General features: G+C 45.8%; 1 protein-coding gene across 1 annotated transcript; it reads right to left on the minus strand.

Annotated features, from left to right (window-relative positions):
* Positions 1-3478: 3478 nt before the first annotated feature.
* LOC147711734 (uncharacterized) lies at positions 3479-27180 on the minus strand. The gene is made up of 2 exons (XM_086919526.1): positions 27116-27180; positions 3479-4625 (listed from the first exon to the last, which is right to left on the minus strand). Exons 1-2 carry the CDS (start codon positions 27178-27180, stop codon positions 3479-3481), a joined length of 1212 nt encoding a protein of 403 aa, XP_086775652.1.
* Positions 27181-27500: the final 320 nt, after the last annotated feature.

The raw sequence follows: 27500 nt of genomic DNA on the forward strand, positions 1-27500 counted from the left end.
ACGGGCTCGCCTGCACCTGTCCGCAGCAGGATAAGGCAGGGCTGGGCCACCCCTCTTGGCCCTGCCGAAGGGGTAAAGACTTGGTAAGACATTCTTTTTAATACCACAACATAAACATAGGGCCCAATTCACAGAACTAACTTAAGACAAAATCCTAAACTTACCACTTCTGGTATTCACAGAAGGCATTTAGTAGTAGTAAAGTTAGGATTTTGTCTTAAGTTTGACTTAAGACAAACTTAAGACAGACTTAAGACAAACTTAAGACAGACTTAAGACAGACTTAAGTTAGGATTTTGGCTTAAGTCTGTCTTAAATCGGGGAACAGCGTTTACAACGCAACTTTTACAAAGCAGTACTTTTACGACGCAACCATTACAACGCAAGTCATTACAACGACTTGCGCTGGGGGGCGCTCTAGGATAGGGAATAGTTTTAATTTACTATCCAACACCTTCCCTACTATCCACGGGGACTGGAGTTGGAATAGTAAATTAAACTATTCACTATCCAGCGTCCCCCAACGCAAGTCGTTGTAATGACTTGCGTTGTAAATGTTGCATCGTAAAGGCATGCGTTGTAAAAGCATGCGTTGTAACGACGTACATCCTTAAGTTTGTCTTAAGTTTGTCCTAAGTCAAACTTGAGACAAAATCCTAACTTTACTACTACTGAATGCCTTCTGTGAATACTAAAAGTAGTAAGTTTAAGATTTTCTCTTAAGCTAGTTCTGTGAATCGGCCCCATTTATATTAGAGCAGGATAATGGGTAAAAGAAAGCTACCATCAACTAATTGGAAGCAAGTGGGTAAAAATGTGCCCATTACAAATTATTTGAATAGCGCAATGGGACTAATCAATAATGATATCATACAAGTAGAAGAACGCCTGGCTGCTACAAAAACAGCACTAAATGCAGCTTTAAAAGAGACTCAGCCAGTACTGTTAGAAGGCCCTTGTGTATCAACGCTCCGACTAGAGATATCCTTATTAACACATAACTATGACTTGGTTTCCCCACCGGCTAAAAAGAGTAAACAACAAATATTAAAAACTAAAGCATTACCCTCAAACCAGCCAGTAAATCTGAAAACTAAGCCAAAGAAAGGAAAACAACATCAAGGGGAGGCCAACGGAACCAGGATTGGCAAACTAACAAACCAACCTCAAAGCCTTGAAACCCTCTTTAAAAAATTGCACAGAAAAATCGATAATATTGAGAGACGATTGATGTCGGAAATTGAGTCAGTGCAAAAAGAAGTTTCCATCCTCACTGGCCTGGTTAGAAAGTTGCTGCCTCTGAAAATCCCCTATATGGCAACATCCACTAGAGAACTGGATGAGAGGACAAAAGTAGGGGAAAGTTTCCCAATTGTTACAGAAAAACGAACTCAATTATGTCATCTCAAACAAAGAAATCTGTTTCCATTGTAAAACCAAGGGATTACCAGACAAGTAGTCTAAGCTATACAGGAACTGAAGGCGCTAATCATGAGAACAAATCAATAGGGAATGGTTGCTCGGCGAAGCCTGGTAAGGTCTCTCTTTCCCTGCCACCAGAGGCAACCCCCTACGCAATAGTTTTGAAAAATGTCCAGAGACTGGTTGATAATACCACTGAGACATGGGGGATTTTAAAAAACCGGATTGTTCATTGGTTCGCCTCAAACACCATCAGCCTGATTCATGAAGCAAAATTGTGCTCGCAATAGCTGCGAAAATGCAATTGCGGGCACAATTTACCAAATCGGTATTCACCACGAATTTTGCGAAATCGCAAACACAGAATTGCGAAATCGCTAAAAGAATCGCAGAATCCCGGCAGTAGACCATTAGCGATTCGGAAATAGCAAGAAATCACGGAATCTGCGAAAATAATAGCGATTTCGCAATACAATCGCAATCGTATTCATGAAAAATCGCAATTAGGGTAAAACCCCAAAAACGCTATTTGCGAGGCGCAATTTAAGGACAACCCAAAGCAGGTGGTAACCATCAAAGCCATTGAAATTTTTTTTTCGAAAAACCGTTGGCCAATCAGTAACTGGTGCAGGCCTGACCAAACACACTTAAGGAGAAGCAGCATCAGCATAAGGAGTGTCAGAATGCCAGGACTGTACATGGTGGTCAGGCGGCGAAGGCTACAGCGAGCAGCACGGAGGAGACGCAGAATCCAGGACAGGATATTCCGCCAGCGGGTCACCCTGCTGGGCCAAACCAGAGAGCAAATATACGCATAGTACCGCCTGAATGGGGCAATGATCATCAAGCTAATTCAGGACCTTGACCCCCTGATGCAGCACCCAACAAGGCGGACCAATGCCGTGCCAACACATGGCCAGGTATTGTGTAGCCTGCACCTCCTGGCCTCCGGGAGCTTCCAGGGGATAGTTGCGGCTGCTGGGGGGATATCCCAGCCCACCATGTCCCGCTGCCTAGGGAGTTTCCTATACGCAATGCTGACCCAGCTACACCACCACATCAAATTTCCCACCAGCCAACAGGATTTGGATGAGACCAAGCTTCAATTCTATAATGTTGCCCATTTCCCACATGTGATAGGATGCATTGACTGTACCCACATCCACATCTGCCCACCAGCTGCAACGGAGTACATGTACCACAATCGCAAGTCCTACCACTCCCTCAACATCCAGATGGTCTGCAATGCTAAGACATACATCATGAACATAGTGGCACAGTACCCGGGGAGTACACATGACTCATTCATATTCCGGCACAGCGGCCTCCACACTCGACTGGCCAGGGGAGACTTTGGGGAAGGACACCTGCTTGGTAAGTACACTTTGCCCACAATGTCACACTGTGATGAAGTAGCTGCTCTGCACAGGCACTCACCCTCTGCTCCTCTCATTCAGGTGACAGTGGCTACGCCCTCCGTGAATACCTCCTCACCCCATACCTCAACACTGCTACACCACAGCAACGGCGTTACAATGTAGCACACATACGCACAAGGAATTGCATTGAGAGGACTTTTGGGCTACTGAAGAGCAGATTCTGCATACTGCACAAGACAGGTGGGGCCATGTACTACAGTCCTGATGGGTGCTGCCGCATTGTGGCTGTGTGTGCAATACTACACAACATTGCTACCAAGCGCCGGATACCTGTAGACATCTCTGGCAGTGAGTCGGAAGGGGACGACCGGCCACCTGCACATGGGCGTCATGCATGCGGGGAAAACCCAGCTGAAGGCCACAGACGCCGCAACCACATCACAATGAACAGTTTCTAGTGCACCCACTCCCCTCACCCAGCAATTCACAATTGCATGCAAATGGAAATAATGACAGGAGGCCGATGTATGATGCAAGAATAAATATTATTGTTGAATTCACAATATTAGTGTTAAGTTTCTATCCTTTCTATGCAAGCAGTATTGCCCCATACTGCTGCGAACAAAACACAGGATAGGCTTGTAGTGTCAGCATGTCCCTGCAAAAGTAAATGAAACTCAAGTGCGCCTCCGGCGCGCAGCACCCAAGCGCCTCTCCGGCTCCTCCTCTGCCACGGCACGTGACCCTGCAGTGGGCCTGGTGCTCCGGCGTAACACGGGAACCTGTGAGGCAGACAGGCTGCTCACACTGGAGGTGCCCTCGCTGGTATCGTCCCCCCCGACATTGCCTGGCCCAGTGGGATGGAGTGCCAGTACGGCAGTGGTGACGAGCTCCAACACTCGGGCGACGTCCTCACAGCATTGGATCAACTGCTGCTGCTGCGCCAGGGACCTTCGCGAGAGCTGGGAGGTCGCATTCCCTATAACATAGTTAGAGCGGGTGTATGCGGACAGCCGCGTCAGTAGCTGCCGGTGGCGGCGGCGGGCGGTGTTGCGCTGCGATATGAGCGCAGCTGTGTTGGCCTCCATGGCTGCCGTCATGCGGTCCATTCTGTCTGCCACATTTGCCACATTGCGGCCAATGTTATGTAGCTGCATTTGTATCGCCCCTTGGCGTCGTGCCTGCAGCTGGTGTATGCGTAGCATCCGACGCTCAATGCTCAAGCCTGGCACGCGCACGACCATCCCCCTCCTGCCGCTGCGTGCATTGTTGTGCTGGCGAGCCCTGCTTTGCCTGCTCTGCTGGCTGCCCACAGTGGGTGTGTGCACTGTGACCGCAGTCGCTGGACCAGATGTAGAGGGTCCAGCTGGTGGTGAAGTTGAGGTAGGCAGAGGTTCTGCGCCTGATGGTGGTGGCGCAGATGCTGTGGCCCTGGCTGCGGGGGTAGGTGCTGCGCCTGATGGTGGTGGCGCAGATGCTGTGGCCCTGGCTGCGGGGGTGGGCGCTGCGCCTGATGGTGGTGGCGCAGATGCTGTGGCCCTGGCTGCGGGGGTAGGTGCTGCGCCTGATGGTGGTGGCGCAGATGCTGTGGCCCTGGCTGCGGGGTTGGGTGCTGCGCCTGATGGTGGTGGCACAGATGCTGTGGCCCTGGCTGCGGGGGTGGGTGCTGCACCTGATGGTGGTGGCGCAGATGCTGTGGCCCTGGCTGCGGGGGTGGGTGCTGCACCTGTTGGTGCAGGATGTGTCGCTGTTTCCACCTCCTCGGCATCCTCTGGTTGCTCGTCGATTAGCAGCCTGTCACTGTCGCTGCTGTTGTCAGCGCCACTTGTGAGGGGAAGTGGACGTTCATTAGTTGCATGTATCTGTCACACGTGCAGCTGCTACATGCATGCTGGATGACATTCCCTGACTGGCTGTGGCATTGCGTACTTTGGGACATGTCTGGCTGCATTGGGGTACTTGTACATTGTGGGCAGACTACATGTCCCACAATGCTTTACGGCATTACCTAATGTGCATGGATGGCATGACTTTGGAAGATTATGGGAGGCTATAGGGTCATGGCCATTGATAGAGGACAGGGTCGCAGTCGATGCAACTTACCTTGGCTCTCTTGGGTGGGGCGGGATGAGTCCAATCTGATGACCCCAATGACCACCTCTGGCTCTAAAGTATCCTCAACGCGGTCCTCCATGGGGGTGTTGGGAGGGACTGTGGGTTCTCCCCCTCCAGTGGCCAGGGTCTCACCCAGCCTCTCGGCCACCCTCTCCTTGGCACGACCTCGGAGGTCGTACCACCTCTTCTTGAGCTCCTCCAGTGACCTGTGTGCCACGCCCACAGAGTTGACTTGGGCCGCTATCCCAAGCCAGATTCAACGTTTCTCCGGCTCTGGCACCCTCCTGGATTCTCTCCCAAAAAGTTTTGCGTGGTTGTCAACCACCCCATCAATGAGGTGCTCCAACTCCTGTTCGGAGAATTTCATCTTCCTCTTGCGCCCGGTGTTGCTGGGCCCTGGTACAGCCTCCTCTGCCATTGCTGCAGTAAGGATAGTTGTGAATTTGCAAGTTTGCTGGTGTCCTGGTAGGAGCTCAGTAAGTTGCAGCCTTGAGATCAGCCTCACTGTTCTGAATGGGGGTGGGAACTGGCTGCTTCCTGGTTGTGATGTCATCACTGTGCTCGAAATGCGACTTCCCGTTTTTCCGATCTCGCAATTTTGCGATCTCGCATTTTGCAATCTCGCAATTAGCGATATCGCAATTAGCGATATCGCAATTTCTACACGGATGTTGACGGAAATAGCGATTATTCTGCGATTTCTGTAAATCGCTAACGCTTTTTGCGGCCGCGTGCGAATCGCATTATTTACTGGGTAATTTTGATGAATGCCGATCTGCGATTTCTAAATTGCGATTCGCTGTGAATCGCAATTTGAAAATCGCAGATTTCGGATTTCATGAATCAGGCTGTAAATGTAGGGCTAACACTCTCTACCAGACTATGATAAGGCTAAGAAGAGTTAGTTGAGTGGGCATTACAAGGAAGACATGTCAGGAAGACTGTGTAGTGTACATTTTCGAAGTCCTAAGATCGTGGGGTCCCTGTTGGAAGAACCCTCATCCAAATATGTTGGGCCTTTTAACCATTGGGATGGCACAATCATGGCTGTCCCACTTGGTTACTTTTATAAACCGAGAAATGAGCCTACACAACACACTAGTAATACACCCCATTATTTAGATCCATCTGTGATACATCCCACCTACAATAGGTTTTCCCCTCCTAGAAGATGTAGCGAAACCGATTGACAGGGGGAGGACGCAGTGCGCCCTTCAGTTAGTATCCAGGACTGTATCCCTAGGAGCACCGTAAAGAATAACCCAAATGTTTTCTTTTTACAAGGGCACTTAACCATTATGTCATGGAATGTTACAGGGGTAAAATGTAAGGTGAATAACAGAGAATGGCTTAAAACGATGCAGAATTGTGCTCTAATTTTTCTACAAGAAACAAGGCTTATAGAACCTTTTTTTATCAATGGTTTTGAAACAATCCATACTCAAGCGATTCCTTCAAAGGCGGGGAGAGCAAAAGGAGGCTTAGCGGCCTTCATCTCTGTTACATCGCCATTAATCCTACGGAAAGTTAATATTAAATCACAGTTTTTTCATATTTTATGTTTTTGCACTAAAGGGAAACAGTGCATAGAAGTAATTAATTTTGATAATAATGTCTTTGACAGCACAAGACATAGGGTAATTCTGACACTGGAAGAACAGCTAGATGATTGTTTAAAGGGGTTGGGGGAGATTCATTGTTAGTCTGGGCTGGTGATTTTAATTGTGAAAAGTGCAAACTCCCAATAGGGTAATAATGTGGTCACAGCGACGAATATGGTGAGCCAAGCTCCCATTTCCCTCATAATCCATATGGAGAAGCGATTAATACTGTTATATATAAACACACTTACACATTTTGGAATTAGATGAACACGATGAGAAAACTTTATCAAAGTGTATGAAGGAGCTAGATCCTCGTCGAATATTAATCGTACCCTAGTATCGGGGAATTGCAAGGGACTAGTGGAAAATTCTATATCAAGGAAAGCCCGTTTAGGGACCACCATCCATTATCTTTGATTCTGAAACTAAGTCTGCCCCAACCAAAAAAAGGCACGAAAAACTGTGTGCAACATTAAAGAGAAAACGGAATTTCCATTAAATGGTCAGGTGTTAATCCCACTATATTTATGGAAAATATAATCCAGAAAAATCAAGATGATATTAATACCTGCTTGGATAGATCCTCCTCACACATAGATATTGTAAGTGCATTTTACCACATTCTTTTTCTATCTCTGGGGATTTGAAGATAAAAAACAAAAATAATAGCGATCCTAATCCTAGATGGTGTGATCAGCAGTGCTCAAAATTTAATAAAGAATTAAAGGAAGCACTCAAAATAAGACAGAGAGAGGATTCGTATTCTACGGAAAAACTACCAACAAACACTAAAAACAAGAAAAATAGATATCCAAGAGAGGGCATGGGAAAACTGATTCAAGCAGCTGAGACACCCGACTCAATTCTGTTTTGGAAAACAATAGATCAACCTTTTTTTAAGGTTATTTCAGCGACAAAGATAGAAACCCTAGTAACCTCGGATGAGTGGTTGATGCACTTTGAGCACATTTTTAATACTAATAATGAGACCCTCGTGAAAGATTGTAACAGTAATTTTATCTTTGTTGATGTTGTTAAGGTAGCACCGATCACCTTAAACAAAATTAAAATCGCCCAAACAAAAGTGCAAATGGTAAAGCAGCAGGTCCGGATGGAGTACCTATTGATATTTTTAAATCTAATATAGATTTTTGGTTACCAATTCTAGCAAGTGTTTTTAACGCTACATTAGGAGGAGTGTTACCTGCAACTTGGACGGAAATTATTATTTTCCCTCTCTTTAAAAAAGGTGACAGAGGGAACGCAAAATGCTAACGACCCAAATCTCTGTTTGATTCAACATCTAAACTGATGGGTAGAATCATGCTAGAAAGATTGGAATTGCTGGGTGTTAGAACTGGGGGTCTCTAGTTGGCAGAGGTAGATACCACTTTCCAAATAGGGACCCTTGCTTCTAGTTAGGGTAAGGAGGATACACTCTTTAGATAACCCCTGCTCACCCCCTTGGTAGCTTGGCACGAGCAGTCAAAGCTTATCAAAGGCAATGTGTAAAGTATTTGTACCAAAACTCACAGTAGCACAGTGACAACACCACAAACTGACTCCACAACAGTTTAGAAAAATAAACGTATTTCATCTAAACTACACAAGACAAAAACGACAAAAATACAACATACACAGTTTAAGAACATGGTTGAAAAAGAGTTCCTAATGTTAGCGTTGAAATAATCCACAGTTGCGCGAAAAGTTCACAGTTGCGTCACGTTTAGCCACAGTACCTTCTGTTAGCGATAAAAAGTTCCAAGCACAGAACCTGTAGCGATGGAAAACAAGCGATGCGTTGCTCCTGAGACCCTGGGGAGGCGTTAGCGACAGTCTCGCTGCAGCAGCGGATATGTTGCAACGAATGCGGTCTGTATGGGGAGGAAGACGATGACTTGTATGGATTCCGGTGCGTAGGTTTCATAGGAAGTTTTCTCCCGCAAAGGCACGATGTGATGATTCTCGGGGGCTGTGACGATCTCCGGGGCGACAATGCGCGGTCCAGCAGCGATCTTCCTCTTGCAGCTCCGCGATGCGATGGCTCAGCGACGATTCTCGCAACAACGTGATGCGGTGATCTCACCTAGCGGCGACAGGCTCTGCGACGATGTTCGCAGCGGCGGAAATCTTCCCACTAACGAAGGGTGCGACGTCTTCAAGCAGCGGCAACAGGCGCTGCGACGATCTCGGTCTTCGTAGGAGCGGGAATTTTCTCGCTTTGCCGGGTTTGCGAAAAAACTTGCAGAAAGTTCTTTAAAAGCGTGATTTTCAGCTCCCCAACACAGGTACAACTTCCAGAGGCACCACAACTGGCCCAAACACTCTAGGAAGGACAGAGCTCTCTCATCAGAGCTCAGGGAAGCTGGGGGTGAAGTCCTTTGGTTCCTGGGACTTCAAAACAGGGAGCCAGCTCTTCTCAGGCCCTTGGAGATTCCTTCAAGCAAAGGGTCACAGCACAAAGCAAAGTCCTTCCCCTCTCCTTGGCAGCAAAGCAACAGCAGGTCAGTCCAGCAGAGCAACAGCAGGACAGTCTTCCTTCTTCAGTTTCAGATTTTCTCCTTGGCAGAGGTTCCTTCTTGATTCCAGGATGATCTAATTTTCTGTAGTCATGGGTCCTGTACTTATACCTCTAAAAGTCTTTTATCCCTTCGTGCAGGAAAACTCTGAGCCCGGTCTGAACCAGTTCTGGGTGTTCCTTGAGCACTTTGTATTCCTGGCCTCTCCTTTCCTTTCAGAGAGAGGGGCAGGGTCTTCAGCCGCCCAGCAGGAGGTGAAGCCAGCATTGTGGAAGGCAGGCACAGCCCTATTCAGGCCCAGGTGCTATCCCCTCCCACTACTCTAGATGCAGATGGAGCTATTCAGCCCAGGGATGGCCCACTCAGAAACCAGACAGTCAATTCATACACAGGCCAAGGCACACAGAAAAGCCAGACAAGAGAACAGCAACTTTTTAAAAGGGCTGTTCTCAAACACAGGATTTATAAACAACCTTTCCTAAAATATGTGTTATTAAATTCTGAGTTCAGGGATACCAGACTTTTATGTCCTATCTTGCTCATATGGGAAGATATGCTGGTAGCCACTGTAGCCAGCATCCCCAATGATAGCCTTACAATAGTGAAAAACGAAAATGGCTGTAATTCACTACCAGAGCATGTCACCTGCACAAGTACATGCTCTACCTTTCACACACACTGCACCCTGCCCAAGGGGGTACCTTGGGCCTTCCATAAGGGTGACCAATGTGTACAGAAAGGGAAGGGTTAGGCCTGGCCTGTGGGGACACTAACCAGGAGGACATGGCAGTTCACAGACTGCACACTGGCACTGCGGTGGCAGGCCTGAGACACCATTTCAGGGCTACTCATGTGGGTGGCACAATCAGTGCTGCAGGCCCACTAGTAGCATTTGTTATCACCAGCCCTGGCACACTCAGTGCACTTTACCAGGGACTTCTTCGTGACACAAATGTGCCAATCATGGATAACCAATCATAATACCAATTTACACAGGGAGCACTTGCACTTTGACACTGAACAGCAGTGGCAAAGTGCTCAAAGCATCTAAACCAGCAAAAACGAAATCCAGCACAGCCTCAAAAATACAGGAGGTAGAGGCAAAAAGATAGGGGGAAACCACGCCAAAGATGCCAGATCTAACACTGGGCAAATGAGAATAAAATCTCAACTGATGCCCAGTATGGTTTTAGAAGGGGTATTCGAACCGTAGAGCAGTGCATAAACCTCGAATTATTGATAGGGTAATATACTCTTGCAAAAGAAGGTCACTTGCACCTCTGTTTCATTGGCCTCACTAGTGCTTTTGATTTAGTTAACCATGCTAAATTATGGCCAACGTTGCGAGGGATGGGCGCCCCACATGAAATAATAATTTATTTATCACAAATATATTCCTTTTTAGGTCTCGCGCCTAGCGGTGCACTGTACAGCAGTGCCCGCACAGCGCGAGACATTTTGTAGGTGAAAAATGGGGAATCTAAGCTGACCTTTTCAGCTACCCCATTGTCCTTAGCGTGCGTCTTTTAATGAATCACTGCACTCTATTGGCCAAAGGCGTGCGCAATGCTCCATCCCACGGCCTATTGGTGTCTATTACGCACACCATGCGCGTATTAGACACCAATAGGCCATGGGAGGAGCAATGATCGTGCCCAGACACGGGCGTGATACTTGAAATCACATCCTTGTTTACAATAGCGATCGCTTTCGCGATCGCTTCCATTGCCGCTTTTTTTTGCTACCCCCTAATTAGGCAATGGAGGAAGGGTCCAGTTTTCCTCTTGGTTTTTGCCCACCTTGCTACGTCACAGCCTCCACTCACCGACCCCTGGATAACATATTATGTGAAAGCACACAACAGTAGCATCGTTAGTCCCCCCAAAATACTGTATTACAGTTAACTGAATACAAAACACCCCCAATCTTTATTTAGCAGTAGGGGCAGCAGGTAATGTCTTTCAACCCCCCTCCCCCTCTTTAGGCGTTCCTTGAATAGACCCTGTGCATGTGCTGATTGGCTCTTATGAACACACAGCAGCCTGGGCCTCTCTTTGCCTGGTTTCAGGTAGAAGGGTCGAAGACGGCTGAAATGCCAGAAACCGGTCCCCGGTAGCTTGTCTCCTTTCTGGTGAAGAATTGGCTTGATAGTTTAGTCTGCCCTGTTCCCATGATGCACTGGGCCAGGGACAGACTGATTTGCATATAGCCAGGTTCTGAGCTGGGATGGTGCAGTGAGATAAATAACGGTGATGGATCAAGCCCTGATCTTTGGACTAGGTAAGAGTGGTCTGCTTAATTCAGACACTCTGTTCATCACCACCCCTTTTCTGAATCGTTTTTGGCCACTATAGGTGTGGCAGGGTATACTCAGACATGAGTCCCTTTCTCACTGCACCATCAGGATTCAAGCAAGCCGGGCCGAAGAAGGCTGAAATGCCAGAAACCGGTCCCCGGTAGCTTGTCTCCTTTCTGGTGAAGAATTGGCTTGGTAGTTTAGTCTGCCCTGTTCCCATGATGCACTGGGCCAGGGACAGACTGATTTGCATATAGCCAGGTTCTGAGCTGGGATTCTGCAGTGAGATAAATAACGGTGATGGATCAAGCCCTGATCTTTGGACTGGGTAAGAGTGGTCTGCTTAATTCAGACACTCTGTTTATCACCACCCCCTTTTCATGAATCGTTTTTGGCCACTATAGGTGTGGCAGGGTATACTCAGACATGAGTCCCTTTCTCACTGCACCATCAGGATTCAAGCAAGCCGGGCCGAAGAAGGCTGAAATGCCAGAAACCGGTCCCCGGTAGCTTGTCGCCTTTCTGGTGAAGAATTGGCTTGGTAGTTTAGTCTGCCCTGTTCCCATGATGCACTGGGCCAGGGACAGACTGATTTGCATATAGCCAGGTTCTGAGCTGGGATGGTGCAGTGAGATAAATAACGGTGATGGATCAAGCCCTGATCTTTGGACTGGGTAAGAGTGGTCTGCTTAATTCAGACACTCTGTTCATCACCACCCCCTTTTCTGAATGGTTTCAGGTAGAGGCGCCAATCAAAGGGTCTCCGGGAATGAGCCAACTGTCTTAGGGCAACGCTCGCCCACCACCCCAAATCAAAACACCTGAAACGTATTATGCGCCTATGTTCGGTTTATCTTTGCAGCGCTGTAAACAAACATGGAGCGACACTCTCCAGACATGAACATATCAAACACATTGGTAATAAACTCCGGCTTTGGGCGTCCCTTGAATAGACCATGTGTGTGTGCAGATCGGCTCTTGTGAACACGCGGCAGCCCGGGCCTCTCCTTGCTGGGTTTCAGGTAGAGGTGCAAATCAAAGGGTCTCCGGGACTGAGCCAACTGCCTGAGGGCAACGCTTGTGCACCACCCTCCAAACAAAAAGCCAAAAACGTGTTGTGCGCCTATGTTCAGTTCATTTTCGCAGTGCTGTAAACAAACACGGGGCAACACTCTCCAGACATGAACATATCAAACACGTTGGCAATAAACTCCGGCTTTGGGCGTCCCTTGAATAGACCATGTGTGTGTGCAGATCGGCTCTTGTGAACACGCGGCAGCCCGGGCCTCTCCTTGCTGGGTTTCAGGTAGAGGTGCCAATCAAAGGGTCTCCGGGACTGAGCCAACTGCCTGAGGGCAACGCTTGTGCACCACCCTCCAAACAAAAAGCCAAAAATGTGTTGTGCGCCTATGTTCGGTTCATTTTCGCAGTGCTGTAAACAAACACGGGGCAACACTCTCCAGACATGAACATATCAAACACGTTGGCAATAAACTCCGGCTTTGGGCGTCCCTTGAAGACTCTGTGCGTGTGCAGATCGGCTCTTGTGAACACACGGCAGCCCGGGCCTCTCCTTGCTGGGTTTCAGGTAGAGGCGCCAATCAAAGGGTCTCCGGCACTGAGCCAACTGACCGAGGGCAATGCTCGCCCACCACCCCCTAAACAAAACGCAAGAAACGTATTATGTGCCTATGTTCTGTTCATCTTCACAGCGCTGTAAACAAACACGGAGCGACACTCTCCAGACATGAACATATCAAACACATTGGCAATAAACACCGGCTTTGGGCTTTCCTTGAATGGGCCCTGTCCATGTGCAGATCGGCATTTGAGAATATACAGCGGCCCGGGGCTCTCCTTGCCGGGTTTCAGGTAGATGCACCCATCAAAGGGTCTCCGGGACTCAGCCAACTGTCTGAGGACAACGCTCACTCACCACCCCCCAAATAAAACGCCAGAAACTTATTATGCGCCTATGTTCGGTTCATCTTCGCAGCGCTGTAAACAAACACGGAGCAACACTCTCCAGACATGAACACATCAAACACATTGGCAATAAACTCCGGTTTGCCCATGCAGTGATTTTCCTCCTGTTACCCTCCCTCTCTCCCTCCCTGTACCGCCAACCCCTCCATTCTGCAGCCTCTTTATCCGGTCTCTCCCTAACACCATCACTAGCCTCACTCACGCCCCTCACTTCGCCCCATTTCCTCTACCGATCTGTCCCAGACTTTCTCCCTCGCCACATCCTCTCTTTCTCTCTTTTACATTCAGACCCTGTCTCTCCCACCTACTCCCTTTCTCTACTTTTAGTCAGGTTCCCACTGTTACGCGCTCTCTCCCCCTCTCCTCTTTCCTACATATTGCCCCTTTGTTTCTCTCGTCTCTGCTTTATATCGACCGTCTCTCAATACCACTTCTTTTCCCCTCTGCCTCTCTCTTCACCTCTTCTCTCATCTCCCTGCTCTCGCTCTCCCTCCCTGTGATGGAGCAAGGATTGGCCCTTTATGCGACTTGCTTGTAATCAGTCTTCTCGACATAACGTTAATGCGCAAACCAATATGTTTGTCTTATTAATATTGCATTTCACAAAACATTGGGTATCTAGAAGAAGCTTGTATATGTGCTTTTACTAACGTTAATCCGCATGCAAATACAATGGCCGCTGCTACACGGGATTTCTTACTGCGCATGCGTCTGTCACACTCTCGTGACATGACGTACTCTTTGCTTTGGGGGGAATCTTTTGCTTCTGCGCATTAAAACTGAGATGGCTGCTCTGTGTTACAGCATACATGAAGCTTGCACTGCTGCTTTTGCCCAGCTGTTCGTTCTGCCTAATTTTTAACGCAATAGTTAAAATAAAGTAATGGGAATAGAGTAGAGCTATGTGGTATACAGTACATTCAGTTATTCTTTGTTCTAAAACTGTTTCTTTTCTATTTCTCATATGGATTGAACTTTGAGCCTGACATATATTTCTGAACTCCATCTTTGGAGGAACTGCGACTGCGCAGAAAAGCTCAAGTCCATGAAGCACTGACCTTTGAAACTCGGCCAACTCCTGACTTGCTAGAAGTTATTCATGGGAACGTCAACTCCTGCCCCTGTGAAGGAAGCTGAACTAAAATATGGACTACATTGTAATTATTATTGATACATTCACTGCCGGGTGGAATAAAACATACGTGGGACAATAAATTGATGGGCGGGAATGCAAACATTAATATTCATTCTAAAAGTCTCATTTTGGTATGGTGTGTTGACCTCTCCTCATTCTTTTGTCCAATCAAAATTGGGGATCCTTACACTTGCAACATTGGGTGGGTGGTACACTGACCTGGAAAATAGTATAACTAGGGTAGGCTTAGCTAGTTAATTTGTCCAACTTGTCCAAATAGCTGACCTGTCACTGACCCAACGCACTCAATAGGTGATCGGGAGCAGAGGTGCTGGCGGAGCCCTCTGTCAGAAGGTTCAAAACCCAGATCGGGGGTTGAGAGCTGAAGTGCTGGCGAAGCACTTTGTCAGAGAAATCGATAACTTTTACCGGGTTTTGGCAGTTAGCTGCAGAGAGGGAGTAACACAGGCGTTGCAACTTTAACTGCGGGTGCTGGTCTTAGCCCTTGGTGGTCCTGTCCTGATCCAATTTGGCATCACCTGTCCTGATTCTGATCTGCACCTGTTTGCCTTTATGGTGCCTGCACTTTAGGGGTTATGTATTTTAAACTAACCCGTGGCCAGGGTTAGTTCTTCACACCATTCTAGGTAAATATTAAATGTGGGTATTGTCATTGTACTATTCCTTCTCTCTTTCCACCCTCTTGTCAAATGCGTAAAGACTGCTTTATAAAAACTCTGCATATTTTCATTTTAATCATTATTTTCCTAATTGAGAATTTACTAATATTCAATGCTTGGATTATGACATTTTTATGATTTTAGATAAAGAGTTTAAACCTTTCCCAAGTTGTGGTTATTTTATGAGTGCAAATGTTCTATTTCTACCAATTATGCTAATACCCTGATCCTTTAGGTTTTCAGGTACCGGTGACTAGGATTGGTAAGTCCAATGGTATAGGTCCTGAAAGGTTAAACAAAACTTGATATGACTGTAGGTTTTACCAGTTCAAATTGAATATATATATATTTTATGGATCCAGGTGAGTATGGTAAATAAAGGGCAGGGGAACCTGCGCTCTATCAATTGCTTACACCCGCCCTCCCCCTATCCACACCCTGTGATGTCAGCTGACAGGCCCTCTTGACGCACGTGGAATCTGGCCGTCTCTCACTGAGTGTGTCTATTTTAAGTGAAAGTCGATGATATTATGTAAGGCACTGGAGATTACACTGCGCGAGTAAATCTCTCATTCACCAAGGGAGGGGCGTGGCCCCGCCCTTCCCACAGCGACCTGCGATGCCCAGCACGAGCTTGTGGCGCTTCAATAGTAAGCCTTACACAACCTAAGATGGAACGAACTTGTTGTACTTTCAGGCTAACCTACACAACACTCAGCAACAGTCTACTAACCACAGATAGCAAAGTGCTATCAAGCAACATCCACAAATAATGGCCTTCAAAAGAACCGTACGAAAGCGTGCCCAGAATAAGAACGTTACGGGGTGATAGTCCAATGTTTCTAAGCGCTATTCAAATTCCAGTAACGCAACATACGCTTATTTCAAGTTGCAGTTGGTCTTGAGCAGCAGATGGTAATTTATTTAATTGATGCTATATCTAATCCGGGATTCAGATTATGAATTTGTAAATTGAACATCTGTTTGTGAACTCAAAGGAAGAAACTAATATATGTTAAAGATTTCCCTGTGTACTCTTTGTCCAAGCGTAGCTCTTAAAATATTTCTGAATGGGTTTCCATGACTGATGCTCCGGCTCCAACCAGTTGAAGAAAGCATCCAAATGGTCATTCCAGGATTTGAGGTAAAGAATCTCGGCACTTCACATTGTCCAAAGAAGAGAAATCTGGTCTAATGTGTGCTCACTTTCATGTGTGGAGAGTATTACATGTTGGGTAAGGTGCATGTGGCACAACCCTCAATAAGCTTGATCTAATCTCAGAGTTCTAGGCGATCAATCCAGATATTGAAATCTCCTAGTATAAGAAAGTTCGTAACAGAGAAGAGCAGAGGGGAGACTCCAAAATACCAAGCATTGGCATAGCCAATAGGTCTCGCTTTTGGGACCTTATAAGTATTTAGTTATGCAGCACAATATCCTTGGTGCAACAACATCCACTGTTGCATGGCTAAACACTTATAAGGACCCAAAGGCGAGACCTATTGGCTATGCCAATGTTTTTTTTTACATACTTGGCGCTTTTGCTTCTGCTATCGCAGCAATACATTTTGAGTCAGTTTCGCTTATATTTACGAGCCGCTTTTGCTGTTCTAACATTAGGTTAGTGTTTAAGGCAACTCACAGAACATTTTTAACTAGTGTTTGTTTTGCATGTTTATAAGCAGCGCTTTAAACGTGCAACTATATTTGTATACCAATTTTTTATAAATATTATCCCACTACACATACAACAACAAACAGAGGCAACAAATACCAATTTTTATTGATACCCTCTGCAATGTTTTACAAATAGTAGTGTACAATGAGATGCCCCTATAAGTTCTATTATACGTTTCTATGCGCTTTCTGGTGCCTTGCAGGGCACAGCCACATGCAGCATCTGCCTATTATTTCTTGTCTACTTTTCTATTTAGTGTCCAATATATGCCTTTATCCATGGTGCTTTTACTTTATACATTTTGGCACTTAGATTTTTTATCTGTACTATTTCTATGGTTTACAAATACACATTATTGCTACCCTAGCTTATGCTACATATACTATTACCAAAAGCAAAAAGGTTACCTGCCCCAAATCTTCAGATTAGGCCCCAAAACGGGGTCCTTCAATAGGCACAATACCACCAGAGCAGATCAGAACTCAATAACACACAGTTCCCATGCATCAGGTCCCACACTCCTGCCCCCTCACAAACAAGGCATTATTCGTGAGGGGGCAGCTGGATTGCATCCACCCCTACTCCCACCATCAAGATGACTTGTTCCATACTGTCACCTGACCATCTGTTTTTACTATTAAATGTGTTATGAATTTTTGTGATTGAGGTATGAGTAGGTTTGGTGAATTGTGGGAGTATTTGAAGCAATTAGTGTGTTGTATGGTTTAGGAGTGTGGGACCTGATGCTTGAGAGTTGTGTGCTATTGGGTTCTGATATTACACTATTATAATTATGAGTCTTTAATCATTTTTTATATGTTTGTCAAAAAATTTATAAAATTGTTATATATTTTGTAATTTTTGATGTGATTGACCGTTCTTGTACTTGATCTGCTCCGGTGGTAGTGTGCCTATTGAAGGACCCCGTTTTGGGGCCTAATCTGAAGATTTGGGGCAGGTAACCTTTTTGCTTTTGGTGCTTCCTTTGTTCCCCTGTAAACCTGCCCCTACGTTGCCAGGGGTCCCCCTTCTTAGTAGTACATATACTATTACACCAGCAAATATTCAATGAAAAATGTATAATACACATACTTACTCCACAGATACATAACAAACTGTAGTTAGCTAACACATTCAGTACAGAAAACAACAAACAAATCCAGCAAAATATAAACAATACCAAAATCTCTAACTTTAACTAATGCGAGACCTATTGCATTGCAAATGCTTTTATAACCTTAAGAGTTCGCTTTGGCCCAAAAGGCGAATGTACTACTGATTTTAGAGTTACTCGCGGGATACAGCAAGGTTGTGTCCTTGCTCCTCTCCTATTATCTCTTTATTTGAACAATATTGACCTATCTCTACAGAATTTAACGGCTGATGCCCCTAGAGTCGGTACACGTATAACTCCAATACTCTTATATGCAGACGATGCAGTCCTACTATCAAGGACTGCAAACAGTCTCCAAAGCTTAATAGAAAAATGTCCCCAGTTCATGACTGCAAAAGATTTCAAATGGAATCTCAGCAAAGCCTTTGTCATGACTTGTGGGAAAAGCAGAATTAAGAGTAGGTGGCATCATGTGGAAGGAACCCATATCGAAAGAATAACATCTTTCTCCTATTAAGGCATCCTTTTCAATGGGAATGGCACCTGGGGTGCACATATTGATTTATGTAAGCTAAAGTTTATACAAGCTAGCGAGGGTATTTTTAGATTTGCCACAAAAATAGGCAAAAGCCCATGAGGGAAATCCTCAAACTATATAGGAGTAAGTGTATTACAGGAACATGCTATGGAGCTGCACTTTGGGGTACAGCAAATACCTAAAATATCTAGAAAGGGTCCTAGCAGTTCCTAAGTCAACTGCCACACATATAGTTCATAAGGAGCTATGTGTACCTTACATTAGCGACACAATCAGCACAGCAGCTTTCACGTTCTGGCATGGGATTTGGTCTCAAGATGAGACCAAGTTCACTAAGGAAATAATTAAGGATTGCATAGCCCTTGATTACAGCAAAAAATCCCCTGGTTACAGTATATTTTTAACCTTTTAAAAGACTGTAAGGTGAAGATTGATTATACCGATTTAGAGATCATCCAGGATTACAGCAAAGAGGACTTAAAAATGAAGTTAGCTACCTCAAAGGAACTGGTAAGAGACGCAGGAATAGGTTTAAGGCTGTGTGTCAGATCGTATTGTGAAGGCCCGCTCCTGATAGGTACCCAACCGTACCTCATCTCAGTTAGAAATCCACAACAAAGATTTTATTTAACAAGATTGAGGCTGGGCACTCTACATTACCAGATCGCTTACCTTAGAATGAGAAAGGGGAGCCATAATCTCCCGAATTGCCCCTGTGATGTAAAGTCCCCACAGACTAAGCATGGGCGAATTTTGCGAATCTCGCGTTCGCGAATTTTGCGGATTTGCGAACTCGCAATCCGCAAAATCCGCGAATTCTCGCGAATTTGCGGATTTTTTTTTGTGTTTGCGTGGGTTTCTGCCAGTTCGCGAGGGTTTTGTACAATGTCGCAAATTGCGAACTTACCTGTCGGGTCGCAAGTTTCGCGAACTTGTTGTTTCTACGTGTCCAGCCTGTTTGGGACACTCTTCTTCATCACTGCCACTCTCTGTCACCACTGCCACTCTCTGACTACTCATGCCACCCTCTGGCCCACCCATGCCACCCTCTGTTTCATCACAGCACCCTCTGGTTGTCCAGTCAGTGTACATTATTGTGGCAACGCAAGCACACCTTCCCTGCCTCAAGTGACCTGAATTAATTTGGGGCTGATTAATGTGTCACAGAATATTTTTTAGCTGGCACCTGCTTCCTTAGTGCTTCCTGATTAGTGATGTTTTGCACTTGCTAAGTGCTTTCATTGTTGCAAAATTAGTTACAACACCTGCCCTGCCCCAACTGACAATAATGAATTAGGGGCTGATTAATGGATTTGAACTGCCAGCCTGGCTCCTGCTTGTCTCCCTTAGCTGTAATTCAGGACCTTTGTGGCATATGTGTAACTATTCTGAGGTTCAGAGCAGGGTCACATAATAGTTGCAACTGGCAACTGAACTCTGGAGGGGCCCCTCAGGAAGCACTACAGGAAATGGCTACTAATGATGAGCCTGAACTTTTGAACCTGGTAAGTAGTTTCAGTTTTGCTAAGATTGTATTTCTGCAATTTTGCACTTATTCGCGGGGCGCGAAGTTGTACTGGGAAGCCGCGAACTCACGCGAACAGTGCGAGCAGTGCGAGCAAAATCCGCTGCTCGCGGATTTGCGGATTTTGCGGGAGATTCGCGAATCTCGTGGATTGCGAATTTACCGAAAATCCGCAAAATCCGCGAGCGAAACGGATTTTCCGCCCATGCTTACCACAGACCACATTACATTTACTCCATTGTAATTTTTATCAGGATATTAGAAAATTTGCTTTTAGACCTCTATTTTCAGATCACAGGTTGTATTATATCTCTAGCTTGGAAAACGATAAAGTCTGCAGTGCAGTAATAACTTTTATCCAAATGTCAATTAGGAGAAGAAAGGATAATTCCCATCTGAAGCATTAACGTATGAAAACACGTAGGCTCCCTACTATCTGCTCAGGCGCCAAAACGTTTTGTTAAAAATGATCTATTAACTGTATATATGCACTTTATTCCCTCTAAAGATTGGTTCACATAATTTTTTATTGAGATTAAATATTATCAAATATTGCATTTTTTATTCTGATTGTAAATTTAAGTTTATATAATCATTGTTTTTGTATTGGTAGAGATGTGTATTAGTAGGTATTGAATTGTCTTTGATAGGTGTACATTACTATTGTTTATATAGCTTGTGACTAACAATGGTGTGGTACATGTATAGATAACAAATGACGGCGTTAATAGGCCTTGTATTGTCTTTATATTTATCTTTTAAAAAAGAGAACTATAGGGTCTAATATTAAGCAATTTTTTATGACTAGAATGCTTTAATGGTTGTATATAACATACTGAATAAAGCTTGATTGAATTGAATTGAATACAGCATGCCGGCTGTGTGACCAACACTATGTGCCTCAGGCTTGCCCAAACATGCCATGCTGTGATTGTCCACACCGCAAGTCAGCGACTGCTGACAAGTATTTCAGCACATCTCGGATTAAAGGGGGTTGCTCCTTTTCTTTTTCGTACTGGACTAGTAATGCGGGTAAATGCCTCGCTGTTTTCTTTTTGTAATGAGGTTTAATAGCTTTTCAGTAACCCTGGGCTTAGTTCGCGAAGTAGCCCTACGCGTAGCTACACAAAGTGCACTACGCGAGCTACGTGAACTGCGCAGTCCACTGTGCAAAATGCTGTTCGCACTGATTGCACAGTGCAGGATGCTTGTCCGCACTGAGCAAGCAGTGCAAACTGCATCTTGCACAGTGCAAGCGGTCGTTTTTTGCCGCTCGTGTAGATTTCTACTCGAGCGGCAGCTTTCTCAACGCGGACTGGTAGTTACTCATCGTGAGCGGTCACGAGCATACGCGACCACTCGCAATGAGAAACCTGACCTCCCCGCGTTGAGAATCTCGCCAGGAGGTTTATTTTCCATTCTTGCAATCGGCAACTTGATGTTGCTGATCGCGAACGAGGAAAAAGTCTTTCCGGAATGTCATTTTGCTTGCTCGCGGTCGCCAACTTGACGTTGAGGACCAGGAGCAAGCAAAAAATGCCAGCTGCACTAAGCTACGCGTGTTTGCACTGTGCTACGTGTAATTCGCATAGTGCAAAGTAGCGCAAACTTCGCAAACTACGCAAGCGTAGTGTAGTGCTTTGCCCAGGGATACTTTTCAGCACACCATAAGCACGATTGTGTCCAAAGGCCCGCTTGTGTCATTTTGTGTGCAGTAATAAAGCCTGGCGAAGGGTTTCTTGCTCTAAGATAGCCGACTGTTGTCCTAAAAATCCAAACCATCACCTCGGGCTACGAAATCCCTACTGCTCATTCCCCTTCAGCATGCTTCTTGGAGACAGATAAACACTCTTTACCCTTGCACATAAGGACGTATAACGAGAAAGGCATAAAAACAAAAACTGGAAAGCCTCATTTCAAGCTTGGCTCTGGAAAGTTGAAGCAACTACCCTTAGAAACAAGAGACACACAAAAAAGGCTGGCCGTGAATACATTATTTTTATTAATTCTTCCACACAAACAAGGGTTTGTAATGTTAAATGTGGCCCTTTCAACACAGTTTCTTTTTAAGGAGAGAAACAGTAAATCACAGTGACAATCCAATACACACCACTTAATTCCACACCAAATGTGGTGCAGCCAAAGGTGTTAGTGAAGAGCGCCTGGATATCACCGGAGTTGAAGTAAGTCAAGGTGAAACAGTGTGCCTGCTTTGGTGCAACTTGGGACTGTGGAGGTGATGGCTCATCATGTTGTACACCAGAAGAAAGTGAGTCTCTGCTGTGCAGTGTGCATGTCTAGTTGCCAACTGAGACTGCAGGAAGAAGTGCCTGGTGAGCGTGCCCTCAGAGTCGACGTGAAGTCCCATCAGCGTTGTGTGTGTGGCTTCATGCCAGAAGAGACCCGGAGGGTGCTGTAGTGAACGTGCACCCGGAGTAACGTAATCTCAGGGGCGTGGGGTACGTGTGCCCTGCGGCCACCTCAGACCTTCCTAACAGTGGCCAGACCGGAAGGCCCGGATGAGCTGAGCTGCCAGGCTGATCTGCTGAGCCCCTTTATGAAAGTTCTGCATGGAAGGCCCAGTTCACTGAAGGAGGAGAGTAGGGTCACGCCCCCAGGTAACGTGGATCACTTCCTGGGTGGGGTGCGGGCTCGGAGGGACACTCTCTCAGCCTCTCAGTCCTTCTGCCAAAGTAAGCCTTTGCTTCGGCTCAGATTGGGGCCCGTACAGACCTATGGAGTGGCAGTACTGGGGCCAGAGTGAGAAGCTGCACTTCATGTCATCGTGGATACGTGTAGGGGGCAACTGTTATCGAAGAGGCTGATTGTCGTAATACACTTTGCCAATATTGCTGCTAATAAACTGCCAGACTGTCTTATGATGCCTGACATCATTTCTGCATAACAAAGTAGACGATTGTAGCGCTACAGATTGCATTATTTCTCCATTGCAAAGTACAGGGTTGCAGCTGCCCGCATTATATTATTTCTTCATTACAAAGTACATGATTGTAGCTACGCATTGCATTATTCCTTAATTGCAAAGTACATGATTGTAGCTACGCATTGCATTATTTCTTCATTGCAAAGTACGTGATTGGGGTGTGACACATTGCATTATTCCTTCATTGCACAGTACATGATTGTAGTGATATGCATTGCATTATTTCTCCCATTGCAAGGTACTGGGGTGTATTGTTACGCATTGTATTATTTCTCCTTTGCCCAGCACAGGATTGTATTGTTATGAAGTGCATTATTGTTTGTCCATTGCAACGTGTGTGATTTTAGCATTGCGACCAGCATAGCATTTTGAAAGCGTGGTTGGAATTTGAACCTACCAGCCAGCCGGAACGAACATTACCCTTTATTATATGTTGACTTTTGTATTGTGTGGTCTGATCATATATCTTTTTCTATAAAGTTTATACTCGTTTAATCAAACTCGTGTGGAGTCAATTTGTGGTGTCACCAGTGGGTGCTGTGGGTGTGGTTGCACATACTGTACACTCGTGTCTGGGAGATAGGCCTGGCTGCTCGTGCCAAGCTACTATGGGGGTGAGCAGGGATATCTCAAACGGTGTCCTTACTTGGCCTAACGTTGGGTGGGGAGTCCTGGGTCTCGCATTTAGTGACAGTGATGCGGGATGGGGACTCTGGCTTCCAACAGTGCACTACAAACACACTTCATCAGCAGAAGCACACAACACTTACCCATTCAAGTGCAGAACTTGAAAGTACCAATATGGGGGTGGAGTTTCCAAAATACTTCTTAAAGTTTTTTTTGGTTTTCACATAAGCTATTGGGAAAGCTTCACTGACAATGTTTAGGATGTGATTGTGATGCACTCTAATTTATCTAAGTTCAAATCAAAATGTTAACTGTGTTGCAAGTAACATCAAGACATTTTTTAACGAACTTCGGATGCACGCCATGGAAAGGGCTCCACCCAAGCCCAATGATAAATACAAATCTCATATTACGTATCTAGATGTGGACATAAGGTTCACAGTCACAGGCATTAGCAGTAAGGTTTTCAAAGAGCCCACAGGCCGGAACAACATGCTGTTTTACGGCAGCTTTCATCCACCCACACTGCAGAAACCTCTACCCTTTTCACAATTCACATGTATTAAACGTATAACATCCACCCAGGATGTATTGACTGAAACTTTGCAACAGTGCAAAACTCACTTTCAACACGTGGGTATCCCCATGAGATCTTGGACAACACCTTGGAACAAGTATGAGCCACTGTCAGAATAAGTCTACTTGAGAAGGTCAAAGAACCCATGAAAAGGCTCAAGAGCACTGCAACGATTCTGCAATAGTTTCTAACTGACTGGTTTTAAGTCCATTGAGGAGGACAATTCAGATAGAAATAATTCTCTGACAAAGCAATATTCAATCTTCATGTTTAGTTTTCATGATTAGCCAAACAACATGTATCACAATAATTCACGTCCAGGTTGATTTATTATCTCTGCCAGATCTATAATCAAGCCTCACATCATTTCAGATGATGAACAGATATTAACTTAGAGGATTAAAATTTGAATGAATGAATGAATGAATGAATGGCTTTATTTCGATATAAAAATATCATAAAAGCAGATACAACAATTTTAAAATCATATAAAAACAACTGCATTATATTTACACCGATAAAATCGTATTAACCAAAACAGATAAAACAAACATTAAGTAGTCACAGAAAGCCTATTCAGACGAATTATCCATGCCCATTTTAGAAACTTGGACACACAACATGCAACCAGGGTACAAGTATCAGATATTAAAATACGCAGCGCCTCTCTGTACTGCCGGGTACCTAACTGCCTGCATAGGGGTTTGAGCCATCTCCGCCTAGGCCGTGCATATGCGGGACATTCAAAGAAAATATGAGCGACCGACTCTACACGTGATGGGCAGGTCGCACAGGAGGAGGAGCGGGGGTAGGCGAGATTCCAACGGGAGGTAAAATCACCTACAGGTAGCGTCCCTACTCTAAATTTAAAATACAGAGCTCTGTCAATAGGATTGGAAATAATGTCAAGGTAGGGTTCGTAGGCCACCACTTCCTTCATATTCAGAAATTCCTCCGTGGATTTACAATGTTTTACATCAAGGGAATTCTTACAGAGTACCCAACTCCAGTAGAGTTTCTTTAGAACTGCCTTGGGGGGGGGGGGGGGGGGGCAGTCCTTGCTTCCCACGCATCCCCAAGCCCCAAAGCTCCTAGCAGATGTTTCACGTCCCTCAGCCACTTAATCTTGGACCAGCCCTCCAGAGCCATGACCTCTGCTAAGGCCTCTGCATATGGGGCTAGCTCGGGCACTCGCCACAGTCGAGCCCAGAGCAGCAAGGGGCGAATTTGGGCTTGATCCTTGATCGATCTACAACCCATATCCATTAGTACAGGTACTGCAGGGGTGCTCTGGGGGAGAGCCAACAGGTCTTTCAGGAATTTGGTCTCTGATCTAGCTAAAACTTCAAGGTTGCAAGTGCCCCACAGTTCCGCCCCTTACAAAGCAGCACTAACCCCTCTAGCTTGATAAATCTCGAGGGCTGGGGCAATAGGCTTGGTTGTAGAGGAGTGTTGCTCCTTCAGGAGGGCACCACCCCCTTTTATGGGTTAAAAGCATCTTTTGGATGTGTGAGTTCCAATGCATTGAGTCTGTCAGACGGATGCCTAAATAATCAAATTCAGACACCCTCTCCAGAGTCACGGAATTCAACACCGGGGGGCGGCCCATTTTTTTGGGTGGGATTAGGACCAGGAACTTTGTTTTGTTAGTGTTAATAAACAGGCCCCTTTGGGAACAGAACTCCTGATAGCTGTTAAGGAGACTCTGCAGACCCACAGGAGTCTTAGAGATGAGGAGGGTGTCGTCGGCAAAAAGCAAGGTGGAGATTCGCTTGCCCGCCAGAGAGGGTGCGTCTGCAGGATGTTTTAGCAGATGCTCCACCACTCCGTTCACATAAAGAGAGAACAGAGTGGGGGCAAGCACACATCCCTGGCGGACGCCTCCTTCTATTGGGATCCTGTCAGTTTTTTCGCCATTCTTGCCCCACCGCACCTGCGCATAGTTGTCAGTATGTAACCTGACCAGGAGGGACAAGATGTACGAAGGCAACCCCATCTCAGACAGGACTCTCCATAACCCCTCACGTGGTACTAGGTCAAAGGCAGTCTTCGGGTCTATGAAAGCCAAGTAAAGACTACCCTTGCCCAGCACCACCACCTTCCAGTATAGAAGAACCAGTCTGAAGGCATGTTCAATGGTCCCTGTGCCGGAGCGAAAACCGGCCTGAAGATCTGATAGAATATGATTTTCGTCTATCCACTGGAGGACCCTTCCCAGTAGAACTTTCCCCGCTACCTTTTGAGATGAAACAATTAGGCTTATAGGCCTGTAATTTGCAGGGTCGTCCCGGCTCCCCTTCTTAAATATCGGGACGACCTCCGCCCCTTTCCAAGACTTTGGAACAGGTGCACCATTATTGATGGCGTTTAGCAGAGATGAAACCAGCTTCCCCCACTCCTTCCTGTTCACGAGCATCATGTCGCCCTGTATCCCGTCGGGCCCAGCTGCTTTTAGGGGCACCAGCAACTTGATTACGCTTTCAACTTCTCTTGGAGTAAAGGGATCACCCAATGAGTCTCCCGAGAGGTCGGCTAACAAGGAGGTTCTGTGAGTAGTCGCTTGGGAGGCCCCCTCCTTGGAAGTATAAAGGGATTGAAAGTGATTATACCATGTATGGGCAGGAATATTACACGTTATAAGGGAACAGTCAGGTCTCTCCCTTGCCCTTACCAAGTTCCAAAAGCCTCTAGCATCTCTGCCTTTGCTTGCTGCAATTAGGTCATTCCAGTACCTATCCTCCCATTCCTTCTTAGCTTCATTGATGGTCAGGTTATATTCCTTTCTGGCGAACCTAATCTCCACCGGGGATTTGCTTTTAACAGCTGAAATTAGGGCCGATTTTGTCACCCTACACTTCTTGGTATACCAGTTGGATTGTTTCTTGGGTCTATTAACTTCACCCACTGTGAGAGGCCTGCTTGGGAGTTGGAGAAGATTGCCCAAAGACTTGATTAGCTTACAGAAGAGGCCCTACAGCTCACTGTTCGTCAGGGCGGAAGAATCCAAAGTGGACAGGGAAGCTGCTAGAAGAACCTCCATGGCTAACAATCTCTCCCCATCCATAGCTATTTTACTCCATCTCAGCCGCCTCCCACAGTTAAAAGGACGTACCTCCAAGCTTGGAACCGATTTCAGCAACAAATGTGCTCCACTCTCCCCACCCCACAGGGATTAAAATTTGATACTAGATTAATTTCCGACATCAGCTCGCACAGGCTTATCTGACATTCCGACACAGAACCTCAATACAGATTTTGAATTTCACTCATACCGGTCTATGCATCATGGTACAGCATGGATAGGCTCCGCTGATACATTTTATTCTTTATGTGAACCTGAATTGTGCAATAACAATGTAC

This window comes from Lissotriton vulgaris, chromosome 5 (assembly GCF_964263255.1).
Source record: "Lissotriton vulgaris chromosome 5, aLisVul1.2, whole genome shotgun sequence".
NCBI classification, from domain to species: domain Eukaryota; kingdom Metazoa; phylum Chordata; class Amphibia; order Caudata; family Salamandridae; genus Lissotriton; species Lissotriton vulgaris.

What these genes read in the sequence shown, in the direction of transcription:
- LOC147711734 (XM_086919526.1), bottom strand. Translation starts at nt 27,180, where the DNA reads ATGGAGGTTCTTCTAGCAGCTTCCCTGTCCACTTTGGATTCTTCCGCC. An exon ending in GCCCTGACGAACAGTGAGCT is followed by an intron (nt 4,626 to 27,115) that starts GTAGGGCCTCTT and finishes TCCCCTCACAAG; the next exon opens with TGGCGCTGACAACAGCAGCG.